At 40.3% G+C, this 27,108-nt stretch overlaps 1 protein-coding gene across 1 annotated transcript; it reads left to right on the top strand.

The window, feature by feature from the left end:
* On the top strand, positions 1–27,108 carry RAB8B (RAB8B, member RAS oncogene family). The gene is made up of 8 exons (XM_054641842.2): positions 1–202; positions 15,973–16,033; positions 17,094–17,154; positions 18,598–18,675; positions 19,069–19,158; positions 19,973–20,038; positions 22,490–22,540; positions 23,014–27,108. The coding sequence occupies exons 1-8, from the start codon at positions 79–81 to the stop codon at positions 23,104–23,106; spliced, it is 624 nt and encodes a 207-aa protein (XP_054497817.1). The 5' UTR covers positions 1–78; the 3' UTR covers positions 23,107–27,108.

Below are 27,108 nucleotides of genomic sequence, written 5' to 3'. Positions count from 1 at the left end.
CTCCCGCCGGAGTCCCGCCCTCCTTCCGTCCCGCGTTCGCCCCCTCCTGCTGCGGCGGCGAGCCGAGCCCAGGCGAAGATGGCGAAGACTTACGACTATCTGTTCAAGCTGCTGCTGATCGGGGACTCGGGCGTGGGCAAGACCTGCCTGCTCTTCCGCTTCAGCGAGGACGCCTTCAACACCACCTTCATCTCCACCATCGGTGAGGGGCCGCGCCCGGGGCCGGCCGCCGCCATCCCGGCGGGAGAGGGGTCCTGCCGGGGCCGAGCGGGGACGGAGGGAGGGAAGGGCCGGGGGCACCGCCCGTGTCGGGGCCGCGCTCGGGCCGTGCCGGGGGCAGCGCTAGCCCAGCGCGGCAGCGCTCGGGAGGGATTGTCCGGCTGGGGAAGGTGCCGCGGCCCTGGCGGGGCCCGCAGGGTGCGATCCGCTCCTGCGGCGGCCCCGGCGCCTGCCGTACCCGCCGCAGCAACAGTTGGGCCGGGCCGGGCCGGGCCGGGCCGTGCTGCCGCCGCTGGGGTGCCGCGCGCAGAGCCCGCGGCCCCCGGCCGGGGCGAGGGGAGCCCGCGGCCTCCGGCCGGGATGGTCGGAGCCCCTTGCCGAGCCCGCAGCGTCTCGTGTTTAGGTGCAGATGTTCCGAAAGTGGGGAAGGGTTGCTGGAGCTGCCTGGTGGCAGTGCCTGAACGCTCTGGGCAGGTGGTTCGGCTCTCAGATCTTCCCTCCACACTCAGCATGCATAGGTGTACTCACGGTTTGGAGATTTGGAGTAGTTGCATTGAGTAGAGCTCCTCAGTCGGCTATAGAAGCCCCTTAGCGACTGGGTGGAGGAACCTCCTCCACAAATCTTGAGTGTTTTTCTCAAATTTGGTTGTGAAAAAGGGTTTGTTTCTAAGCTTCACTAACCTTTTTTAATGGCAGTGAAGTGTGATATATCAAAACAGGTGGTTGTGACTTATATTTTTATAAGATTTTTCAGTTTTAAAATTTTCTGCTGAAATAAACGTAAGCAAAAGGCCTTCACTGAGATAGAATTGAAACTACAGTGTGGCATGACTTGAGATTTATGTTCAGCTACTGTAGCTGAGGTCACTTTTAAAGTGAAGTTCACTGTTTTGGGGATGAAGGGGAATAGTGCAGTGGAGGTTACTAGTATTTAGGAGGGCAAAACTAATGCTGACTTTAAAAAAATAGCACTAAGAGAATGAGTAGACTCCCTTGAAAATAAATTGCTTTAAAGATAAGGTGAAATAGTGTGTAACTCGTTTTATGTTACCCTAATGCCCTGTCCTTTTCAGACATTTTATTGTGCAAAACTTGGTGCACAAGGAAGAAACAATCTTTATTTAGGCACTTGTGATTGACTAAATTAGGTGTGGCATCATTTCTAATGCTTTTAGAACAGTTTTTCTGCATTTTTCTGGCACATTTCTCTCTGCAATCATTTCAAAATGCTGGATCAGTAACATCAGCTGATTAAGGCCTGAGTAATTTTACCTGAAGAGGTATTATTCTGTACCTGTGGTAGAATAAAAGGCTTAATAAACATTAATAAATGCTGTATCATTAAAAAAAATAGCCTACTTTGGTACTGTGCTGCTTCTTTATACTTCTAAAGAGATAGCTAACATAAATGGGTGTGTCTGTCTTCCAACCATTTTCTTGATGTTTCTTGAACTGCTCAGCTCCTTGATAGATTTTTTTTTCCTCACTGATTCACTTTGAAGTCTTGAGGACTGTGAATATGCTGTTGTTTTTTCTTACCTTATTCAGTAAATATAGGATTTGCTCTCATTTCCTTCCTTTATATTTGTTTGTGCAAGGGCCTTGTTTGCAAAACAAGTCAGCTTGAAGAAACTTATTAATCACTGAGGCCCACTTTGAATTCCATAGGTAACAGTTGTGATTCCACAGTTATGTATTCCTTCTTATAGCTCTAGTCCCCTTTTATTTTTTAGCAAAGAACCTCCAAGCAGGAAAGTTGACAGGAAATAGTGAAACTGTTCATAAAAGTGCTGACCTATGCTTGAATAAAAAGACTCGGAGCGTTTTCAGTCTTTGTTGCAGATTGTGTATGTTACTTGTAGGTCTGTGGTGTGGCTGTAATGTGTTGTTGAAGATGTGCTCCTGTGCCCTTTCTCTCTTCTCAGTACTAGTTGATTTTACAGTCATAACTGCTCCATCTGATGAGCTTGGGGGAATTCCATTTTTAACAATTCTGCTTTTTTTCCATGACTGATAAGTCATAGTTAACCATGCTGTGGAGGGAGGCACAGGATGCTTCTCCCAAACAGGCTGCCCTGCCACTTCAAGCTCTAAGGTGCCCAGATGAGCATTTCTCATTAATCCACAGAGTTCTCCTGGAGTATGAGCTGCCAGGCTCTTTGGTTTGTATGTTCTCCATGAAGTGGATCCTGCAGTAGGATGGTGCTTAGGATGTGTGTTCAGTTAACAGTGATTTGTGATATTATGGGCCCTCAGTTCTCCTCTGGTGTCTCTCCTAACAAGATCAGACTTGGTTTTACTGTAGAAGTCTAAGAAGGCATATGTTTGAGATGTGTTGACATCAAATTTTATTGTTTAATCTTATGTACTTACATGCTGTTTGTGACATGAGTCATTTAGATTTTTTTTTTTTTAAACTATGGTGGGCTTAAATTTTTGCCAGTTTAAACTTTTTTCTTAGATTTTTGGTCCAGAAGTTAAAACACTCTCTTTTGCCATGATGAAAGGGCCCACATCATATCCAAGTACCAGATAACTTCCTTATAATTTCCCACTCCTATTGTGCTTTAGTAGTTTAACCAGGGTTAAACTACAGCACTCCAGTTACCAAAAGGAAAAAAATAAAGTAGGAGGGAGATGTTTTATTATAAAAATGCTGTTTTATAAAAATGCTGTTTTATTATAGAATAATTGCTTTATTTCCCTTCAATGCTCATATTATAGAAATAAGTCAGTAATGAATTGTAGTTACTTTGTCATTGTGCATGGTATATTCGTGTTATACTTCACAGATCCTCTTCTGTTTTGCTGTCATGCAAAACGTGCCTGTAAGGCTGCAGCATCCATGTAGAGTGCTTGGAGGTTAGGAACTGCTCCTTTGACTTTCCCCTCGAGACTTTGCTCATGCTCATACTCAGTGTTGGACTGGTTCAGACAGCAGGGACTTCCAGCCTGGTGTCCCGTGGCCAACAGTTGCATAAGAAATGTGATAAAAGTGCAATGCATATGTATTTATAATTCATCAGACTTCTTTTATGCTTTTTATGGGTGACTGTTGGTGCAAGAACCTTCATGTCTTGGTCTTCACTACCTGGCATTACTAATACCTTCAGCAGACTTTGCTACCCATGATGAGAAGTGAACCAATGACCTTTGGATTATTTAAAGCCACGTATTTTCACTCTGTAAAAGCACAGATTGGCTTTAAGCAACTTCAGACATGACAGGTCCTTGTCCTTCAGCAGCTTGTAATTTTTTATACAGGGCTCTGTAGCTCTGATAGAATTTCTGAAAGAATTTCTGACCACATCATGCTGCTGTGGTCCCTAGTGAGGATCAGCTTTTCTCTGTGAACATGGGATAAAACTTTTTTTACAACAGGAGCGTGTTACGTAAGGTTGTGTTGTTTAGTTTGCTTTCTGGGTGGAAACTTCTGCTTTTGCACATTACATGGAAAGTAAAATGCAGTTGAGTCAGCTCATTTTCATACTTAACAACTCCTAAAGCAAAAGCTATCTTGGAATATCTCATGTGCATTTTGCTAGTAGTTTCAGTGCAATACACAAGAATCAGAAGCATGAATTTAGCAGTTTCTAAGTATCTTAACTTGCTGTTCAAGTAGTGCTGTCTGGTAAAACTGGATTTGGTTTATCATTTGAAATAATAAGATTTATTTTTTGCATTCCTTTCAGCTTTTTTGTATCAACTGGTTTCTATGAGAGTAAAGTCGAATCTTTGTAGCTGATAGCATTTCTGATTTAGTACAAAGGCTTGCTGACAGAAACAGAATTTGTCGTATTTATTTTTTTAATCCAGGATGATATCAGCATTTGGCAGGAAGTTGCTCACAAGATAGTACTGTATCTGAGAGTTAAAACCATTTGTTGATTTTACAGAAGTAACTTTTCCTTAGTCTACATCTTCCAAAATAGGACACTACTCTGGCAGGCAAGCACGTGTGTGCTGACCTTTGAACACTTGGATGAAAATCCTTTGTCAAGCAAAATTACCAGCTTCCCTTTTGCAGTGAAATTTCCATGTCTGTAAAGTGTAATGGAAATTGTTTTAGTGTATTCAAGTCAAATCATGCCTCATTGGATATTTCTACTCTTCTTCTTCACAGTTACTTATTTGTATGATGGACAAGGAGTGATTGTTCCTTTCTTGGGGTTTGGGGTTTTGTTACCCACCCTCCCATTAAGCTGCAGCATTTCCTGTCCTTAGACAATTTCTTTTGGGCTTCTCCAGATGGTCGGAGCTGTAGAAGAAAACACATCAATGATAGATGAGCAGGGAAGGGAGGGCAGGGAAGCACCAGGAAAGCATTGTCAGGAGTACTTTATTAATGTCATTACTACAAACTGATTGTCATCTGGAGTACTTTATTAATGTCATTACTACAAACTGATTGTCATCTGGAGTACTTTATTAATGGTCATTACTACAAACTGATTGTCATCTGGAATACTTTATTAATGTCATTACTACAAACTGATTGTCATCTGGAGTACTTTATCAATGGTCATTACTACAAACTGATTGTCATCTGGAGTACTTTATCAATGGTCATTACTACAAACTGATTGTCATCTGGACTTTGAAGTGACTGAGGTGAGTTCAGTCCCACTCAGGTGGCACAGTTACATGTGTCTACAGAGGGGAAGTGCTTGTTCAAGGCTTGTGGGATCTGGGACTAGGGCATCTCTTTAGGACAGGGTTTACATGGAATAGGGAAAACAGTTTTGTGGAGGTAAATATGAAAGTGGAAGAATGATTCTGTTTTCGAGGTCAGTGGTGAGTGGTCAGCAAGATGATGTCCTGATATTGAACAGGAAGTTGGAGCTGAAGGTATTGCAGGTTAAAAGCATCGAGGTTTGTGTGTCTTGTAACTTTAAATTTGATACTAACACCTGGCTGGTAGCAAAGGACATCTTAACTTTGATTTTCATCTGCTGGTCAGGTTGCATTACCTCACTGTATTCTGCAACAAGCCAACAATGGAGTGGAAATTATTTGGCTTTTATTAAAAATGCTGCTGCAGCTTTTGTGTTGCGTGTTTTACTCTGAAACAGTGTGACAGATGTCTGAGTGTTGATGCCTGTTCCTAATTGGCAGATGGAGGTCTGTCTTGGTTATGTGTTACTGGTTATTTGAGTGACAGGAGGGCAGTTTGGAGCTGCTTTTGTGACTTGGGTTGAATGCAAAGTTAAGAACACAGACTAACTTTGAATAAGGGTAGGAACAAATGTCTTGGTTGATGGATACAGGCTTTGAGAGAGGTATTGAAGACACAGCTTTTGTTTGGGAATTTTTAATGTACTTTTTAGGATGGATTTCCTAGTCCTTCTGTAGTAGAAGTACATCCTTTTAGTGGAAATACATCTTGGACTGTTTTACTTCAGAAATTAACTAACATTCATAATAGTAATAAGAATAATACATGCAGTGTTTATAATGATGGTTTATTTCATGTTTTGTGGTAGAAGTTACGTGGTTTTAATTCAAAGGATATTATTTTGCTTTTTATCTTTAATTGGATGTTATGGTGGCTTAAGTGTCATCAGGCTGACTAAATATATAAAATAATCTATATATAAATATATTAAATATATAAAACAGCTCCAATGCTTTCCTAATATGGATAAGCTAGGACTAATAGTAGCATCAATGAAGTTGGACTGTGTCAGGCTTTTGTACAGAGTTAGGATCACAGACTCAGGATATCCTGAGTTGGAATGAGCACAGAAAGATCCTCGAGTCCAGCTCCAGGCTGAGCAGACCAAGTGCCCTCAGCTGTTCCCCTAAGGCTTCCCCTCCAGACACTTCACCATCCTCTTGGCCCTCCTTTGGACCCTCTCTCAAGCTTTCCATCTTTTTTTTTTTCTCTGGGACCCAAAACTTGACCCAGAGGCTTTTAGTTACCAGACTTGCAGCTCAAAACCTAAGTCAGTAACTTCCTGTCCCAACAGAGCTTGCAGTGGGTTGTAATTTAGTGCCTTTTTGAGGGTTTTTGACCAGTAATTGCATCTAATATCAGTTTAATCTCGTGGTTTATAATAGACTTTGTAGTTAAATGTAAGCTGTGACACTTTTGATTAGTTTGTATGCAGTTAAAGGCAAGTAAAGTACTGCATGTGTCAGAAGGTTTCTCTTAAACAAACAGTTGACCAAGTTTAAGGTGTGTTAATTTTGCTGCCATTGTGCCTTCTGCTTCGGGCACCAGAGAAAAAACCCTGATGCTGAATGTCAGTGGCATCCTCTTGTATGTATGGCAACATCAAAAAACATGTCAAGCAGGCTGGTCACCTGTAGGAGTCTGGCCCCACATTTGGAGATTGCAAAAATCAGGCTGAGTATAAGAATTTGGGCAAAGCTGAAGTGTCTGTCAGCAGGGAACACATACACTGCTTCCCCTGCCTCCACACCTCCCAACAAAACCCTCATTTCTTCCACCTGAGGTGGAGCAATAGCTTTGCTTTACTGTGTCAAAATATCTTGTCTGTGTGGTGTGACTTCTGCTGGGATTAAAGATGGAGTTTCTCTGTCAACCCAGGCATGGAAAGGAGGAAAAAGAAACAGAGGAACTGCCTGGGAGAACTTTTCTGGCTTAGCAGAAGTGATGTAGAGAGGAGTACTTAGAACATGCAAAGCAGGAAAAGCAAATGAAGAAATTAAAGCATTAATTAAAATTAGTTGATGAAAAGAACCTTGCATGATGTAAGAGGAGACAACAGCTGTGCCAGAAAGAAAGTTTGACCTTTCTTAATAAGTTAGGTGGCTGTGCCTGTTAGTATAGGTAGTAAAAACCTTCCCAAAAAAGGCCTATTTTGTCATTCATGTAAGAAGTTAAAGCAGCCCTTCTTTTCTCATGTCCTTAACTTCCCAAACAAACCAGCAAATGACAAACCAAAACCACCCCATGCTTACTTACCCCCATGTTAAAAATGGCTTAAAAAAGCCTCTGATGAAAATGGTGTTTTGAGGCTGCTGAGAATGCTGCCTGTAACACTAACTTTGGTAACTTTAAACCTTCTGCTTTGACTTTCTGGCCTGATTTTGCTGCCTCACTGGGTACTTCCTACACTTGCTTCTAACACAACTGAGTTCCAGACTCTAACTGAAATTCCTAGATTAGATTATTTATTTTAACAAGGATAATTCTTGCTGGATGAGACATTTTGCTCTTCTTGGATGCTTTTGGACAGAGTGTCAGTTAAAGCCAAGAGCTGTCTTACTGATATTGTTGATATGTGGGGGTTTTTTTTGTTCTCTGTACTTTTTCTTCCAGTGTAAGCATCTGTGCCCTCTAAAGTGAGCAGAGTGTTTGTGCATTCCTATAAAACTTCCAAAAATTTTATCACTTCTGTCTTTACAGTGGTCATGTGTAATTTACACCTGCTCTAACATGATCCAATTTAATTAGTTTTTATCTCTGGTGTTTTTGTAGCATCTCTGAACCTATCAAGGAGGTGTTTGGCAGTGTGATTTGTTGGGCTGTAGCAGTGCTCACCTGTCCATACCAACTGTTCCCGTGGTGTTTTCCATAGCTGTGTTAAACCTGCAGCTGGTGGGGTTTTTATGTGATGCCAGTCACAGGCAGGGCTGGAATAGAAGGTACAAAGTGCATTGTTTGAACTGTGTGAGGGCATCTTATCTGTGAGTGGTCATGGGCTGGCCAGTTCTTGCTTTGCTTTGTGGCTCCTGGGACATTCAGTGTGCTCACTTTCCATGTAGCACCTCTTCTGTTTTAACCAAACAATCTCCTGGCCCCCAAGATCTTCATTTCCTCACTCTGAATAACCACTTCATGTAGAGCCCTGAAAATTTTAAGAGGCTTTTTAAAGAAGAAGTGGCATCTCCATTTCTCACTGGCCAGATGTATAGATAGATGTAGCAGGACCAAAAATTAGGGAACAAAACCAATCCTAATCTTTTTGGCCTGTTCTTGTTGTCACAACTGAAGCTTGGTTTATTAATAATAAAAAATGAAATTGAAATGGTGGTGGCAAGGCAGTATTGATTGCATGAGACTTTTTTAATAAGCCAGATCTTTTGGATTCTTAAGACGCCAACTTTGGACAAAGTAATTCTTTTTGTCTTTTTCCTGACAGCAATATTCAGTTAGAGTTATTTTGGTTAAAGACATAATTTTCTATGTTTCCTACACCTACAAACATAGTTCATTTACAGGCAAGAGATTTGGGATAATTTTTTTTCCTGTTCTTGGGAGTTCCACTTTGGGGTCAGGGATTTATTAATTTATACTTTTGATAAGGATCAATCACATGTAATCTTGTATTAAGTGCTGGACTTCTGGAAGAGGAATCAAATTTTTGTATTCATAAGCCACCTTCTAGATGGGGAAATCTGGTATTCTTACCCATTAGAGCATGTGGCAGAGTTGTTCATGTTTGCTGCTCTCCAGTTGCATGTTGGCTTGAAAGGAATATGTCCTCTAAGCAGCTAAGTTAATGCATTCCTCTTAGACATAGGCAGTCTATAAATAATCCTTAAAATAAACAAACTTTGCTGTCTGTATCAATAGTACAATTTTAATCTATTTAAAAATTGTTTTAGATGAAACTGAGTTACCATCAAGTGTAGCTTATCTTGCATTCAAAATAGAATAAGAGGTAGACCACAAGTTAATTCCTGTGCACTTTCATGGTATCTAGATTGTAACCTCTGAAATACATTCTGCAGGGACTCAGCCCTTTTTGTGACAGTTGATAATTTCACTCATGTCAAGTAGTACTAAGTTTCTAGTGTTATGTTGTTTTGTAGTCTTGAATTTTATATTGAGTATTTTTGGCGTTTAAAATCATGCATTTCAAAGGTTGCTCAAAGCAATGTGCAGGTTGACTTCAAAACACTGAAAAGAGCATTTTGGTGTTCAGGATGTTGCAGTGTCCACACTGAAGCACTGCAGTGCACAGTTGTGCTGGCAGAACTCACAGGACCACTGGATTCAGATCTTAGTGTGGTAATCAGCTCACACCGTGGGCTGGTGAGCTGTAAAAAACATGGACATTTCAAATGTTGGTCTAATCCTGTTGGTTAGAAATTTATTCTGAATCCCTTGTTCTCTTTTAAGTAGAAAGTGGCTTATCTGAAGAAAGGAAGCTTAGGGTGGCAGTTGTGCCATGGCTGAGGGGACGTGCTGCAGGAAGTGGCAGTGTGCTGGCACCCTGAGCTGATCTTGCTCATCAAGGACTCAGGAGCAGGAAACGTGCACCTGGCATCCCCATTCTTTATTGCCTTACCTCCTTTAGCCATTTCTATAGATTTGTTTTGCCAGTATTAAGCACTGGACTTGTGAAAGAAGAATCAGGTTTTTGTATTCATAAGCCTAGATGGGGAAATCTGGTGTTCTTACCCATTAGAGCATGTGGCAGGGATTTATTTCATGTTGTAGAAAGCTGCACACTGCACATCCTGCAGACCTGAGGGAAAGAAGAGCCTAAATGAAACTTTCTAAGTTTCTAGCTTTCTAAACTGCCAGAGCCTTTCTGTATTAATAACTTCCAAGGTGCAAGACTCTGCTCTGTGCCTTGTGGGGAACACTGGGTTTGGGTTCTTGGTGGGGGTGAGGAGTCAGATGAAGAAAGGCCAGTTAACCTGAAGGGGCCTATTCAGCCCACTCAGGGTTACCAGTGTGTTGTGGGTTCTTGTGGGCTGCCCAGAAAGAATGCAATTCACTGTGTCCCTTGAAGTTGTGAAAGAGTAACTAGAAGTGGTTGCACTTGTGTTTAATTCTAAAATAATTCGCCTTACAACTTTTGAGAAAATGTTGACATTTACCCTGGTGGGGTTAGTCTGGTTTCATGTTAGTTCTGCTGTATTTCTCAATGGGTGCAATAAAAAACTACTGCCTCTTTAATTTACATACTGATACAAGATATTGCTGAGATCATCTGAAAATTCTTTGCAGATGTTACTAGGGACTAAGGCTAAACGTTCAAGTTCAAAATAGTCAGACTTTGTTCTTTTGTATGAGGCTGTATGACACACTGGTATGTTGCAAGGGTTCTCTATCCTGCCCTTTACAGTAATCTTGACTCCTACTTTGTCATTTTTTATTTTTACTATAATTATTGTAGAGTATTAATTTAAAAGCAACTTTCTGAAGCTTCATTTATCTACCTTTGTAGATTGAGACAGTACACTGATGTAGCACAAGAAAATATTCTCTTGAAAACCACATTAAAAAAATAATTGTGTCTTTAATCCAAACCCTGCAAGAGCTCCTGCTGAGAACAACAAAAAAGAACTAATCTCTGGGTAAGCTTGTGGGGAAAATCTGTGGGAACAAATTGATGTCCCTTAGCTGTTGGATAGATATGAACAGAACAAGTTTGTGGAGAACTGATCTGTCCATGGAAGGTGTGTTCCGGTGTGTCCTCACCCAGCTGTGTGTGCTGGTCCCTGCTGTGTGTCACCTGCAGTGTGACCAGTGCTGGTCCCCGCTGTGTCACCTGCAGTGTGGCACAGGTGTGTGACAGCCCTCAGAGGATGGAAATGCCGTGGCAGCAGCTGATGCTGGAGGAGCTGCTGTGTCTCAGGGTGAGAGGCTGCTGCTGCTGCTGGGGCTGTCCCTGGAGGGTGAGCAGGGCTGCAGCAGAGGAGCACTGCTTGCTGCTCCCAGCTCTTCTGTGCAGCTGCAGCCCCTGGCTGCCCACAAATGCACAGCCTAGAGGGAGAAGTATCTCTTGAGTAATTCATCCCAGGATTCAACAATCTGAGGGTGAAGTATATTGATTTTCAGTTACGTGCCTCTTCTCACTTCCTTGGTTTTTTGGAAGGTAAATTACAAATCTGCTTGCTTGGTTCAAAGTTACTTTTAATTCACTTAACCAAGGGGCTGCAGAAAATGTTTTCCTTTCTTTTTGTGCATCTTAAGACTCTTACATGTCCTGCAGTTAAGAATTCATAAGGAGTTCTCTTTTCCCAGCTCAGCCCATTGAAAAAAATCAAAACTCCATGACCTCATGTATAAACCAAGTAGGCTAGAAAGGACCAATGCTGTGAAGCTGGAGCAAGCCTGGCTTGAGATTGGATGCATAAACTCCAATTTTTCCCATGCTGACTTGCTCAGAAGGGTAGTGAGACTTTGTACCTTGATTCTTTCCCCCATCCCTTTTATTGTGGTCTATGTCCAGTGGTGGTGAGTGCCACTAAGTTCTGTTTATTGTGGAATCCCATTAAAAAAAAAAAAAAAAAGTTTTTTATTTCCATTTCATTCTTCCATTCTTACTTCAAAGGAATAAAGTAAGATCTAAGGCAAATAGGAAGACAGCTTCTTTAAGAGGGTGAGGCTTTTATTATATGCAGGTCATGCAAAGCAGTTCCCTTTTTGTTTTAATAAACTCTGGTGCATCTTTTATGTTCTTTGATAGATGGGACTAAAATAAGATTTTTCTAGCAAGCTAATCTGGTATTCATGTTTTCACAGCATCTTTGCCAATTTTTGTGCTCACTGGCTTCTTAAAATATCTTTGGCTTATATATTAAATAAAACCAATAGGTAAACAAATTAAAATGCTGGTACATTGAATACTTAAAGTATGGATTTGCCAGAGATGGAGCAATACTCTGCTGGGGTAGATACACAGGCTATCAGAGTCTGATGTGTATTTACATCCTGAATGGTGCTGATTTCCTGTCTGATTTCTTGCTACAGCTGCACACATAAGGTTCTCCTGCTGCAAACGAGTGTTGAGCCACATGAAAAATTAACTTAAAATACTGCTGAATTGGGTAATAAAGGTCAAGAATTCTAATATTTGCCTGCCAGTCGCAGGATTTTTTGTTTCAGTTTCATTTTTTTACACTCATTTGTATAAATTACTTTTGTGTCTGCATTTTACTGCTCGTACAAAACATTCAGGAACTTGACCCTGCCAGAAGCATTTTGCTAAGCAGACTGAAGTCCCCCTAAAGAAACCTTTACCTTCAGGAATTATTCTCTGGTCCAGTTGGAACAGCTTACTGGCTCCAACCAGAATACTTCAGTTTGGTTTCTTTGCTTTCTTTGTGCTGTAGCATTTTCTGCAACAGCAATTTTGTTGAAAAGAACAAACAAGACAATCTGTCCAGGCAGTGGTACCATGTAGGGGAAAGTTGTAGTGGAGTTCTAGCTGGAACAGATACTGTAGCATGAAAAACATGAGATATTGGCTCTGATGGCTACAGGGTTAAAATCAGGGTGAAGGGAGAACAAAAGAGTAACAGTGATGCCCTGAGAGTGAGCTACTGTTTTAAAAACTAAAGTAACAAAATGAACTTTTCCAGCCTCCCTGCTCCGTTTGTCCTTCCATTCCTGTAAGGGCTGCGTCAGGCTGCTTTGTTGAGGTTCCTGGTAGAAAACCACTGGTACTAGAGCTGGAAAAGGAACTGCTCCTGTGTGCTGCTGGGCACTCCTGGGTGTTTACTACTGCAGTGTTGTGAGCTCTTTCTAATATTTCACTCTGTCTCTTTAAAATTATTGCATGGCAGCTTAATTGTGGGTAAAATCTGCCCAGGTGGGCTGGAATAAGATGAAACAGCTGGGAAGTGGAGTAGGGGAAGAGGGAGTGGCAGAAGAGCTTTGGGATATGAGATGGACACCACTTCTTGGCTTAAACCAGGTGAGGCCAGGCCCCCTGGGCTGTGGCATTTGGCTGAGTGTCACTGAGCAGGCGTGCCCTGAATTTTATCAGCTGTGCAGAGCAATGCAAGGTGGACACAGCAGCACAGAGCTGCCAGGGGTTTCTGTGGGAGCCTGTGTGTGGCACTAAGGATGCTGCCAGTGTGCTCCTAGACAGGGTTTTGTTGGAAGCTATGGAAGCAAACACCCTCAGTAAAGTGAGGAGAGAGGATGCACCCCTGGCCTGTAGTTAGCAAGGATCTGGAAAGGATTTTGAAGAACAATAAACCCTCAGCTGCTTTTACCCCATGCTGCAAGGGAGATGCAAGCAATTACAGCCCTAACTAATGTGCAGTTCAGATTGCACATTCTGGGTTCTATCCTTGCAGAATGCAGGTTTGTGATTCCTGCAACAAATGTTTCTGTATAGTTCTGATCTAGTATTTACTGACATGCTAGTGTGTCAGACTTTCATGTGACAACTCCACTTCAGCAGTTAAAGATAATTATCCTGTTAGCATCTGCACTCTTAAGCATTAATCTGGGTCTGTGTTTTCTAAAAGCTTCTAAAAGTTAACTTCAGATGAACATCCAGATGTTTCTGGGCTTTTTCTCAGCATTTCATGTTGCATTTTAAAACTGCAAACTGTGTGATCCTTTGCAATCAAACTTTAATTCACTGACTCATCTTCATTTGGCCTAAGTAACTTTTCAAACTTTTGTATCCCAGTGTATGACTGTACAAAAGAAGAATGGATTAACAACAGAAATCTGCTGTCAAGAGTTAGTGTTGCAATCTCTAGCTGTGGAGAGTTTTCCATGGTGTAATTTGGAGGTAGCTGTGAGCAGATCGTGGTTTGTGCTTTGCCATGCAAGAGCACTCGGACGGAAGTGGCAGCACATGTCACCAGGCCTGCTCTGAATGTGTGTAGCTCACCACTTCCTCATGCTGCACTGAAAGAGCAAAAGAAACAGCAGTTTCTAGTTCATTTTAACCTCCAAAAAGTTACAGTTGCAGAGGTACTTACAGCCTTTCCCTTTATGTTCTTCTTTTATCTTTGAAATCAATCTTTGAGAATTTGGGTGAAGTTCATACTGGAAATCGTAAGTTCTGAGAAGATATTTTTTGTGCAGGTCCTGACTTCTAGAAGGAGTGGTTGTATAAATAATTTCAGTGCTGCAAGGGAAATGAGTAACCACGAGAAACCAGTCTGTGCAAGAGCTGGATTGGTGCAGATGGGGAGCTGGTGCTGCGGTCAGGAGTCCTCAGAAAGCCACCCCTGCAGGATCCCTCCCTGCTGTGCCTCAGCTCCAGCAGCTCCAGTGCACACAGAATTCTCCTTCTGAATCTACTTTTCCTGGTAGTTGTGTCCCAAAGCTTCAGGCCTAGACACAAATGAACTTTTAGAACTGATTTAATTTGCTGTTGCCAAGATAAAATGCTCTTTCCAGAGAAATCCATATTGGTGCTTTATAACCTTTGAGGCCAAAACAAAATCTATTCAGGGCAAAGGTTATTTGTTTTCAGACCTGAATACAATTGTCTATGATTTCAGCAGCTGTGATTGCACCTAGTTAGGAAAAAAATCTTTACAACAAGGGAGGCAATATCCTCTGTTAAGGAAATGGAAACACTTGCCTAACTTGTGTTACGTAGGATAGGGATTTTTTGAAAGTGCATATAATTCTCATGTCATTTTTAGAAGAGTGTGAATTAATGAAAGTCTCTTTTTTCCTACCATTGAATCTTGTGAAATTGCAATTGTACTAGTAATCATAGCATTTTAATTAATGCAATTAATTTCATATGCTGTTTAAGTGCTGATGTGATATTTTTGCTCATAATTTGTATTCTAACTAATGAGCTGAGCTACATATCCATGGCACATTAAGTGGCCAAAACTTGTTATTTTCAATATATTAAAATAGTAATATTGTATGTGAGAAGAATGAAATTCAAATAACTAATGAACATCCATATTTCATACTCAGTTTCTACTGTGGTGTAGTAAAAACTCCCATAGCTTCCTGTTTAGTGTCTGGATGAATTCTTAAAGCTAGAAACAGCATTTTTCCAATTAAGATACTTTCGATAATTGTAAATTAAATTGCATTTTAAGAAAGTTTATTTAATTTTTTCTAACTTACCCCCATCTTTTACAAACTACAGCTAAATATCAAGTAACTATTTAAGATGCAGTGAAGAACAAGTGGGCCATTTGTTTCCAAACCAATTAATCTGGGGGACACTGTCACAAGATGGAAAAATCTGGCAGTCATGTAGTAGTGAGGCTTGAGCAGTCTTAATTTGACCTGTGTTGTAATACAGATTTAGAGATCCAAAAGTTAAAGTAGTTAGGATTAAGGGGCTAGTCTGTTTGGAAATCCATTTCACCCCTCCAAACCTTAAAAAAAAACATTATTAAACCCTTCTGAATTAATTTTTTCAATCTTTTTTAAAAACCTATGGCTTAAAATCTGAAATTTATTTTCAAAATCAGTCGGAGAACTGATGGGTACCATGTGGAAGTATAAAGGAGAAAAGGAGAAAAGTGTTTTCTTGATGCTTTTTTGGAGCTTCCTAGAAAATTTTAATTGTTCCCAAATGAATGTTCTTGAAAAAGGAGTCTCATATCTCCTGTGTTGTATTACCATTTACTGTGATGTCTGATTAGATTGCATCAAACATCAGTTTTCAAAAGTAGGTGCTGGCTTTGAAAAGGAACTGAGGGGTCACAGGATGGATTTCTGACTGAGCCAGAGGTAGCAGGGAATGGACTCAAACTGCAGGGACTAGTCAGATCTTCAGGAGAAATACCCATTCATACCAGTGCCCTTACTGGTGTGAAATGGGAGGATCTGGAGATCAAGTCTTCCTCTAATGATCTTGACTAACTAGTACTGAGTCTGAGCTTGGCCTGCTTTCATTGTGCAGAATAATTTATCCTTGCCATGTTGGATGCAGCTGAAAACTTTGTGCATTTTCAGCACTCCCAAGTGTGTGGGAGAAATGGCAGCTTCAGAATGGTTCTTTTGGCTAAGTTTGTTCTTACCAAATTGCCAAAAGGAAACTGAACACTTCCTTTTCATTAACTGCAAAACTTAGGAGTATCTCTTTTCTTTGGCAGGAATCGACTTTAAAATCAGAACAATAGAATTAGATGGAAAGAAAATCAAGCTACAAATATGGTAAGTATTCCAAAGCAATTCAGGTTTTCAAAAACATGAATTCAGTTTGAGAAAGAATACTTCAAAGCTTTTGAACTTCAGTGTACCAGAAGTTTCATACCTTTTATTAATTGACTGTTCATAAGGTTTGTGCTTTCTCCTGGCTTGCCCTTGGAGTGGTTCTGCTTCAGTACCACTGGAAATAGTCTGCTCACATGCAAGCATTACAGCAATTTCCTAGTTTATCAAAAACTGTCCTCTTAAATGTGCCTTTAGCTTTTCCCTGTGGAGGAGAAATATTAACTCAGTAGCTGTAAGCTAAAATATGCAAGCTAAAATATGCAAACCAATAAAATGTAATCTCCTCTGGTACTTTGATACCTGGTTGTACTCACCAAGGCCCAGGTGAGTGATAATGCTCCTGTTCCTTGCATGGTGCTTTAGCAGAAGCTGAGTCTCCTGAGCCAGACTCCTTGTGACTAAGGAGGTGCAGTGCCACAAGTGGCTGATAAAAATCTTCTGTCTGTAATACAGGTTAAAAAAGCTGGGTTTTGTCAGGCCTTTGGGGTTCAGCCTTCCTGAGGTGTGACTGGAATCACCAAATAGATTATACATCCAAACACTTGGGTCTGCTGGGTCACTCCCAGGCAGGTGCTGCTCTCAGGCCACCCAGCACAGAACACCAGCACCCTGAGCTGTAGTGGCTGCCCTTAGCAGCAAACTGCATGTGACACTGCACTAGCCTGAACTATTTTAGTGCTGTGTGGTTTAACTTCTGTTTAAGACAGGACTTGGATGCATCAGAACTTTTTAGTTTTAATTACTGGAGGGCAGGCTGTGGAGTGCTGAGTTCTATTGCTTGCATGTAAACTGGAGTGGTTTTGTGCCACGTTTCTGGTGCTGCTCTAACTGCTGATGTCAGGAGGGTACCTTGAAAGTGAGGAAACTGCTGGGGGCTGAAGAAACTCCTGCAAACAGCTAAGGGTGTGGTTTTCCTAATGAGCAAGTATCAATGCATTGTTATCCTTTAGTAAGACATCTCATGAGTGTAAAACAAATCTTTTTTTTCTCTGACTCGTAGGGACACAGCAGGCCAGGAGAGATTCCGCACAATCACCACAGCTTACTACAGAGGAGCCATGGTGAGTGCTCACACTTCAAAAAACCCAAACACAACTAGTGGAACTGGTTTGCTCCTCCTGAGTTTGGGTCCTGTAAGTCTTCCACTGGAGGACTGGATAATTGTGGCTTGAGATGTGGGGAATGAAGTTTGTGGTTTGGTTGGGGGTTTGCTCTCTGTTTTTCCTTTTTTTAATGTGCTGGTACTCAGTCTAGGCTTGTTTCTTGTGATGAAACTTCCAGCCCTATTGTCTTCTTTTAATATAATTTAAATTTCTGCAGATTTTAATGAAATATGTTACTGAGCTTTAATCAGATAGGTTTGGGTTTTTTTTTTTAAATGCAGTCAACTCCTTTAACACTTGGAGTGTTTCAAAAATGGATAATGAATTATTTTAATATTAAAAATGTGTTTCACTGAATTGCTTTTCCTTCAGCCAGTAGAGAATGCAAAGTCTGGGCTAGAAATACAATGACCTGCAACACCTACTGTTATGTTTTCCTCCATTGAGAGTGACTTGAAGTGAAATAATTGACTTAGAGCCTACACCCTTGTGGTACAACACTTGTAATGGTTCTTAATGCTATGATTTGAGATATTTTATGTTGGGTCACCTTTAATTTTGACTTGGTGGTTACTCCCTGTGCTGCTGTTTTAGGTTCTTTTTGCTTTGTATGAACAGATCTGTGACATTCACGGGCTGTGGGTCCAAATAACTCCACTCTTACAGAGCACAGGGAGAAATAATAATGGTTGTGGCACTGTGTTAGAGCTCTGCAGTGCTTAAAAAGGCTTTGGCAGTGAGCTGGTCTTCTCCCCAGTCCATGGCCAAGGACTTCTATTTGTCCTATGAGGAGTGATTGGAAAGGCCTTAGGAAATGGAGCCTGCAGTCTGTCCTTAATGCAGTGGCTCTGTGGTTTCCCATGCTTTGCTGAGATCCCATGGCAGATCCCATGGCAGATCCCATGGCAGATCCCATGGCAGATCCCATGGCAGATCCCATGGCAGATCCCATGGCAGATCCCATGGCAGTGTGTGTCCAGAGCTGCTGGAAGGAGCTAAAGCTCCTGGGAGAGCCCCAGGGGTGAAGGTTTCTGCTGGCCCCAGCAGATTGGAGCTGGCAGGTTTGGTGTCCTGGACTGCTTAGAGCTGCTGCATTAAATGTGACTTTAACCAGACAGTCCTGGGGGCTGCTGTAGGAGAATTTCTAAACTTGCCCTGACTGTAGGCTGATAATTAAAAGCTTTGTATAGGTGGTGTGTTTGACCTCTAACAGTGGCAAAAAATGTTAAATAGTAATATTTTGGGTAAATTCCAAGCCATGGCATAATGCCTTGAGAAAAGACTTACACACCTATAATCTAATGTTGATTTTTTTTGGAACTATAATTAAAACTATAGCATACATCAAAAGTCAGCCAATTGTAGTAGCTCATCTAACTAGATTTTCCTAACTTTATTTAGGGAATTATGCTGGTGTATGACATCACAAATGAAAAGTCTTTTGACAACATAAAAAATTGGATAAGAAACATAGAAGAGGTAAGTGCTTCATTCCATCTTATGATTTCCCTGGGACAAATAAAAATCAAGTAATTACTGACTTCCATTGCAGTAGGCAGCAGATATGGCCATGCACCACTTAGGAGTAAAGTGCCTACTGTTACATTTCCAGAAGAGCCAAATGCCTGTGCATGTGTGCAACCTGCCACAGAACTCATTATAGTACATGGGCAAATGCAATCTAGGAGTATTTATTGCAGCCTATTTTCATATTTTAATTGCTTGTTTCAAGAGTCAGCCTCTCTCAGTAATGCCTTCACATTAGATAATTGCTGTAAAATAAAATAGTCCGTTGTGGAGGAGTTTGACACACAAGTTTCTTTTCAACAATGATGCACTTTGTTCCTGAGAGATTACTTTTGCTTCTTCCAGCATGCCTCTTCAGATGTAGAAAGGATGATCTTGGGTAACAAATGTGATATGAATGAAAAAAGACAAGTCTCAAAAGAAAAAGGGGAGAAGGTAAGATTTGGTCACTCACCATAATTAGAAGCCTACTTCTTGTAGGATTTTAGCTTCTGGGTGTTTGATATGTTTTAGGCATGTGAGAGAGAATGGGTCTCAAATCTCTTGTTTCAGAAACTTGTATAGGTATAGGATGCCAGGTTTGGGGTTGTTTTGTTTTTAAATAGCACTTAACTGTCTTCAGGTTTCAGTGACCTTACTGGTACTGTTGTCCTGAGGGCAGGATCCTGTTGAGAATGTTGACCTTTGCTATAGCATGAAGGATTCTAGATCTCCATATGAAGTTTTCTGTGTATTTGACCACATTGTGCTCAATTCATTCAAGGTGCTTACTTATCCTGGTTATAAGTGCTGGTACTGAAGGTTAAGTAATTAATTAGTTGTTCTACAGAACAAACAAGTGAGGGAAGAATCCTGCAAACTCTCTCATGTGCAGCTGAAGTAGTCTAGCTGCTGGTAACACAGCTGATGGGATGATGGCATTGCAGTTTTCTGGTCCACAATTCATATCAACAAAGATTCCACCTTAATGTTCTTTTAGAGCCTAAATAAGTATTTTGGTGAGAAATTAATGTCCTTTTTTTGTTTTGTTTTGACTTTATGTGAGGGTATGATAAGTTCTAATACTTTGTCTAATTGTCTTTAATGTTCTTGCAAGAGAAAATAGAAGTGAAACGTGCTTGGTTTGGTTTTTATAATTTGTTGTAGCATGCAGCATCTATTCTATTATGAACCTATTGTGAACCTGTGTGAAACATTACTTTTACAAAAGGACTTCAAAACAACTGAAAATCTTTAACCTCTCTTCCAGTTAGCAATTGATTACGGAATCAAATTTTTGGAGACAAGTGCAAAATCCAGCATAAATGTGGAAGAGGTAAGAGAGGGGTGCTACACTTGGGTGTTTCCTGAATTACTTCTGTGGAGGTTATGCTCCATGGCCTGCTGGGCTTTCTCACCTGACCTGGGACCTGAAACCCCCACTGTACTCCTGGGTCTGCTGCTATGATCCAGCTGTGTCTGGTTTTCTGGTAGGGCCTGGAATTGTTTTAAAAATGGGTGTTAATAGAGTGGTCCACTATTACTGTAGCAAACAGTTGCCTTTGATGTCTGTGCCTTGCTATTTAAATTTCAAGTCCTTTTGCACAAAGAATAGGTTTAATTTTAGAGCAGTGCCTTGTGCAGGAAATGGGATTCTTTACTTTCAGGGTAACATGCTGCTGTGTCACAGAGGTTACTACTAAATACATGCTGTGCAGATGAGGCTGAAAATTTGTGTATTAACCTGAACAGCAGGTCATAAGCTCATCTTAGGGGAGGAAGAAGACTCACAATGCTATTTATAGATTTATAATCTGTTTTCCTGTAAATCAATTTTGTGCTAAACCCACAAGATCTCTGTGAGAGTTTAAGGAAATAGAGTGGGAAGGAAGAGTGGCCCAAGTCCAGTCTCTCTCACTATAAATCACTGGTGTCATCTCAGGGACGGTGGGGGAGGATCTGGGCTGTGTGAGAAGTGTGGACAAAAAAATAACTCTACCAAAGGCCAGCTAAAATAAGATTTATTCATCCAGCTTGTAGACTTGTGTTGTCCTTATACCCGATCATTTAAAAGTCTTTCTGTGGGATTTTTTTTCTTTAAAAGTCCTCAAACACCTCCTTAATTCAGCTTGTGTATCTGACAAGTTAATGAGAAACTGAAGACATTGTTGCTTTAAAATAACAAGAGGGATGTCGCAGATATCTTTTATGAAAAATCCTTTCCTTAGGATTTTTCCTCCTGAGAAGCTGAGAGGCCTCAGGAACAAAATGTAACCAATGGTTATCTGCTGCTGTGGAATGCAACAGGTGCATCTGGGATTGGGTTCATGTGGTTGTTTCTAATTAATGGCCAATCACAGGCAGCTGGCTCAGACTCTCTGTCCCAGACACAAGCCTTTGTTATCATTCCTTCTTTTTCTATTCTTAGCCAGCCTTCTGATGAAATCCTTTCTTCTATTCTTTTAGTATAGTTTTAATATAATATATATCATAAAATAATAAATCAGCCTTCTGAACCATGGAGTCAGATCCTCCTCTCTCCCCTCATCCTCAGACCCCTGTGAACACTGACACAGAGGGATGGATGTTGTGCCAGCTGGGGGTGTTTTTTTCTGATTGTGGGGTGATTGTTTTACAGGATAGAGTTAGAATGCACTGATCTGCATCCTGCTGCACCTGGACTGGCTTGACCTGATTTTCAGTGTCCTTGTGATTCTTAGAGCAGACTCTGGAATTGGGACCATGAGGAGTCAGTAGCAGAGGGGAGACCTGAGTTCCTCTGGAGGATGACTTGGCTCTGTCATGACATGGCACTTCCAGTTTAACCCCTGCATGTCATGAAATACACAACAGTAGTTTGTGCTTACTCCAAAATGTTTGGCTCTCTGATTTTTTTCTTTAAATTGTCACATGAATGGTGAAGAAAGCATTAAAAATGCAGTTGGTGTAGGCATTTGGCAATCACTAATGATTTGGTTTACTTTCCACCAAATACTTTACTTGCAGGGAATTACACAATTGTGATGTTCTTGGGATCAGAAGTGCATGAATTTATTTGTTGTGATTTATTTAGATTAAATGAGTGCCTATCTTTGGCTATATTCCAAACACAACGAGAGGGGAAGTGTTTATACTTCTTACATTCTGGAACTGTCCTTTGATTATTAGGGTCTCCAGACAGCCTAAAGTCTTGCTTTTTCCTGCTCCTGGACAATTGCAGAGCTTTCCTGCTACAGAAGTTTCTTTGCCCCTTCATACATTGAAATCTGAGATGCTGAGATTTGCCAGAGTAATTATTCATGGGTTTTTGTCTTTAATTGAGATACTGGAAGCTTAAATAGCCCTATAGATAGTCCAGAGTAAAGCTTTTGGAGGACAGAGAGCAAGCTAACCTTAATGGGAATTCCCAGGCTTGCCCTTCTCAAACCTCTCTGGCTTCCTGATTGTGATGCACAGTTCACTTTGGGGGGGAGATATAAACAGGATTAGCAAATGCAGCCTGATTTTTCTTTCTCCTCCCAGAGGTATGCAATGGGGAGGTCTGTTCATTTGCTTCAAAGATTGGCAAGATGGAGACTAAAAATATTTTTTTTTCTTCTAAAATACATTTGCTGAAGTTTTAAATATGCAGATACTGTACATAGAGTGTCTTGCAACTCAAAGTGCTTCTAGTGGCCTGCAGAACACTGTATTGTTAATGTGTCTGGCCAGTCCAAGTTTATCATGTCCTTTATGTGTCTTGTGACTAACTCTTGTTTGTTTTTTCTTTATTTCCCCTCCTCACCAGGCGTTTTTCACACTTGCACGAGACATTATGACAAAGCTCAACAGAAAAATGGTTTGTATTTCCAATTAGCATACAAACTAGATACAGTGAGAGTACAGCTATCATAATACTGAGTCGTAGCCCTACCAAATTCTCCTGGGGATTACATTAGTTACTAGATAAAATTTGAGCAAACAGTGATTTATCACGCTTTATTACACATCAGTGCATAACTATTCATTATTTTGCATGAACATTAACACTGGGCAGCCTGAAACTGATGTGTTGTTCTAAAATGCAGTAGTGTGATCTGTGTTTTATTATGTAGTCTCTTATCCAGCTAATTCTTGAGATCTGGATTGTTATGTGAATGTTAATTTTTTTGCCAAGTGCTTAATGAAATCTGTATCACTGAGGAGCTCATGTTGCATCAGATCTCTGCTCTGGTTATTGCTTTGCAAGCGGAGGAAGTGGGAAGGGAGACTAGGAAAGCTAGAGATCCTATTTTCTGCATTTTGTGATGTTGACACTCTTTTCTCTTTCAGAATGACAACAGTTCATCGGGGGCAGGTGGGCCAGTAAAAATAACAGAAAACCGATCTAAGAAGAGCAGCTTCTTTCGATGCACGCTACTTTGATGAACTTCTAATGATAAGACTGCAGCACACTTAGAACCTTTTCTGCTTCTTTGAAAGCACAGGGTCACAAAGCCTCAGAAATAATACCACCAAGCTGCTGCTGAGAGCTCCATTGAACGTAGACTGCGATACACAAATACCAAGTGGATTTTGCTCACTAAGCCTATTGACCTGTCAGGCTCTTCTTTCTCAGATATGGAAGCTATGAAGTGGAGACACAAATGCAAGATTTAACTTGTTTTCCTTTTTTACTTTCTGTTTTGTTGCCTGTTGCAAAAGCTGCTATGTTTCTTTTAACTTTGCACATCCATATTGGCCTCTTACTGCCTGTTACAGCACAATCTTACATTTGTATTTGCACAGTTTGACTTGTAAGTAAGATTCTTAACAGATTTGTGCACAGTTTTATTTCTCTTTTTCAACAAATTTATTTTCAAGCAGAAGAGCCAGGGGAAAAATTAAGTCTCATTTCCATTATTTTCTATGCTGTGTACTCGTGGCCATGCAGTATGGATGTTGTTGCTCTAGTGATGAGAATTACTGTAACAATTGGCATTTAACAAATTTGTCCAGATTTTGTCTCTTAGATGCACAAATCTGTTTATGCAGAAGCTGTGGCTTCTATTCTGAATGTAGTATGCTTTTCTTTCTTTACCAGACTTAGCAAAGTCGTGTTCTGAATTGCCAGTCACTGTCTGATTCACAGATGCACCTTTCAGTTATTTGAATAAACACAGTGTCTTTCCTCACCTAACTTCCCTTGGTTAGCTCAGACTGTCTGCTCCTTTTTTTGTTTCTGATGAGGAAGCACACTCTGGATTTGAAATGATCACCACAAATTGGCCTCATCACTATCACTTAAGTGGCTTGTGGAAGCTGAATGCATGAGTTTTGAGTAACCTCTTTGTGGATTCACTTGTTCAGAATTGACTGCTTCTAAGGGTGACTTCCATTTCTACTCTTAATTCTAAGGATAGTTTGTTCATGTCTGTAAGCATTGGCACTAAGGAAGCCTCTCCTTAGGGCTATAATGTACTCCTAGTTTGCAGTTAATGCTGAATGTGTGTCTTTGGTCTGCTCGAGCAGTTGTTTTTTCATCAAAACTGGTACAGTGACCTAGACTGTTAGAAGCAGAGGTGAAACATAGTTGCCTTTTTTTACTCAACTGAGCATTGTATAACCTAGTCTTTGTTCTACTACTTTTTTATTGTCTTCTGAAAAATTTCCTCAATGAGCAATTAAAACAGGTGCTTTAGTTCTGTTGGTGTGCCAAACGTGGACCATTGTAAGCTTTAACTCCAAGTTTGTGTCCAGCATGTTTGCTGTTAGGGGATGGGCGTGTTCTGTCACTGTCAAAGGAAATGTCTGACATGCTTTTGCTTCACCTCGTTGGCTGGAGTTGGAAACAGTGAGTTAGTTGTTACCACAGAGAACCATTTTGTTGTGTCAGGTACTGAATTTGTCATCTCTGGGTCTGTTTGAAATGGTTGGAAAGCAAACAGGCCAATAGCATTAGATGTAAAGCTTTTGATTTTAAAGGGTTTATCCTTAGTAGCTGATTCCATAAAGTTTTAGGTGGTTATCAGCCTGTCCCCACATGTAGTTTAATAGAAGTAGTTCTTGTAACTAGATGGTGGATCTCATAAACTGCTGTTGCTGCACTAGAACAGAGAAACCTTCATGGCAACAAGGTTTAGTGAAAAAACAAAGCAACCCTAACTGCTCTGTTGTCTACCCTTGATGTTTTTCTTGGACAGGCTAAAGCAGTTATGTTTTCTGTATGGTTAAAAAAAGTGCTTCTATACAGAAAGTGTTGTGACACCAATTATGAATGTTGTTTATTTTCAGTAATTTACCTCTGACTTACTTGGTGTCGTAATACTTTGATTTTTATCTCAGGGGTTGTCTGCAAACCAAAACTGACATGTTCTGTGTTTGGCACTGTTTACAGAATGCTTTGTATTGTTTTTCCTGTCTTCACTGTGTGGTTAAATGTTCATTCAATATTAGTCTCCATGAACTTCCCTTTGAAAGAGCCTGTAAGTAGTAGAGTCTATGAAGTGCTTCTTGAAGCAGCAGCGAATTGGGGTATCTGCTCTGTATGGGGGAGGGTGGGAGGGAGAAAAGAACTTGCTATTTTCTTACATTTAGCTGTGCTAAACTGTACATAAATGTGAGGTAAGACCATAGGAAATTCACTTTATGCATGAGAAAGTACTGCAGTAAATATTTCCCTTTGCTTATTGTTCGTGTACAGTTCATCTTTTTCTATTTGTAGAAGAATTAAATGCAATTTTGTTGTCATCTGCTGAAACTGAAGAATTCTAATTTCATGTGATCTTATGGATAAGGTAAAATGCAGATTTCTTTCTTTATGTCTTTGCCCCCACCCCACTTCTCCAGCAGTATTAAATGGCTGAGTGGCTGCACTTTATCAGTGTGCTAACTTTTGGTCAGTAGAGACCTTTCTGTGTACAGTCTGCCCTGTCAGACGTGGGAAAATGTGCTGTATCTTAGCATGCAAATCAGCTGTATGTTTTACTGGGATATTTTAGCTCTGGTTTCCTCTAGACAAGCGGGTGATGATAATGGTATGTTCTGCCTAGGCATCAGATGCTGGCTATTACAGGCTTTTCTAATATCACTAGGATTGTTTTGTGCAGTCTCTGTTGTTACTTTGCTCAAGACTATAGAATCTTAAGTTTTGAAGGACTCTTAACTATACCTCAGTCAGCTAGTTAGAACTCTAATGCCCACTAGAATGAAAGTCATATACTCACTATTCACTTAGTAGCAAATGTATTTCTGTTTTCTTCCAGAAATTGCCATTAAGCTTTCAGGAAAGCAGACATTTTTTGGTGGATTTCAATAAAACAAAAATGCTGCTTATGCTTTGGAGTTTTAGGAGAACTTTCCCTCAGCCCCATGCCTGTGCACTATATCTTGACCTATGTTTTTCTAAATGGTTTTTAAAACAAAGCCAAATGAAAAACAAACTGGTCTCAGTGCTTTGCAATTTTAGCTTTCAGTCTGTGCTCAGCAAAACATGCACAAGAATTTTTTGTTGAGTGTATATAGAATGTGTTATTGACTTATCTGGGAGTTCTAATATTGCTAAAGCTTAAACCACTCATGAAACTTAATGCAGCTCACTTTTCTCTTTGGGGGACAGTCTCAAAAATGCTGATTGACTTTTCAGACCTGTAGCTCTTTTTACAGAAAATATTTCCCATTGTGACTTTCTCATACTAGTCTGCTGAAGTTAAGAGAATTACGTGGATCATTTTCACAAGTGAATAAAGAAGTCTTGAATGTACATATCACATTAAAATATTGTGAAAGCATAACGATTTGAAAGTCCATCAATAATATGTAAAATGCATAAATGTGTTATTTGTGAAAATGCATCTGTTGTTGGGTTACCTGTTAATGTAACAGAATTTTTGCAATGTTAAACTTGCTAAGGATTGGTCTGTAGGTAATAATAGGTCTTTTTTCTCCTCTGTTCATTGAACTGCTTATACCATTCTCACTCTTACAAATAAAACTTGTATTTCTTTCTTCCAAAAAAGCAGGATTTACATTGATTTTTCTTGTTTCTGGTGAATATAACTATTTCAGTGCATTCCTATGGCCTTACGAACATTTTTGCAAATAAAATTTCAATTACCATTATTTTAATGCTATATAGCTACTAAATTCAGAATAAAAAGTATAGTCCTTGAGAAAATGCTTAATTTTGAAATAGAAGTGTTCTGCTATGTGTGTTTAAGCACATTTTACCTCTGGTATAAAGGTGTAATGTGAAAAGCTCCTGCAGATAAAAGTGAACTTGTCATGTGGTTAACTTGTAAACCTAATCATTAAATGTGTATTGATGTATATAGATAAAAAAAACCAAACCCAGCTCCTAAGAAAACCTTCATAGTCCAATAGTTTTATTATTTCATGTGAACTTTTTTACAATGTGTGTCTCAAATAAAAGTTACATAATGAAAAGCA

This window comes from Agelaius phoeniceus, chromosome 13 (assembly GCF_051311805.1).
Source record: "Agelaius phoeniceus isolate bAgePho1 chromosome 13, bAgePho1.hap1, whole genome shotgun sequence".
In the NCBI taxonomy this organism is placed as follows: Eukaryota; Metazoa; Chordata; class Aves; order Passeriformes; family Icteridae; genus Agelaius; species Agelaius phoeniceus.
The sequence above is the reverse complement of the archived record's forward strand: the minus strand, read 5'-3'. Positions and strand labels throughout refer to the sequence as shown.

Excerpts from the sequence above, each read along its gene's own strand:
- RAB8B (XM_054641842.2), top strand. The coding sequence starts at position 79 with ATGGCGAAGACTTACGACTATCTGTTCAAGCTGCTGCTGATCGGGGAC. Across the intron at positions 17,155-18,597 it reads CTTACTACAGAGGAGCCATG|GGAATTATGCTGGTGTATGA; the intron begins GTGAGTGCTCAC and ends AACTTTATTTAG. Across the intron at positions 19,159-19,972 it reads CAAAAGAAAAAGGGGAGAAG|TTAGCAATTGATTACGGAAT; the intron begins GTAAGATTTGGT and ends CCTCTCTTCCAG.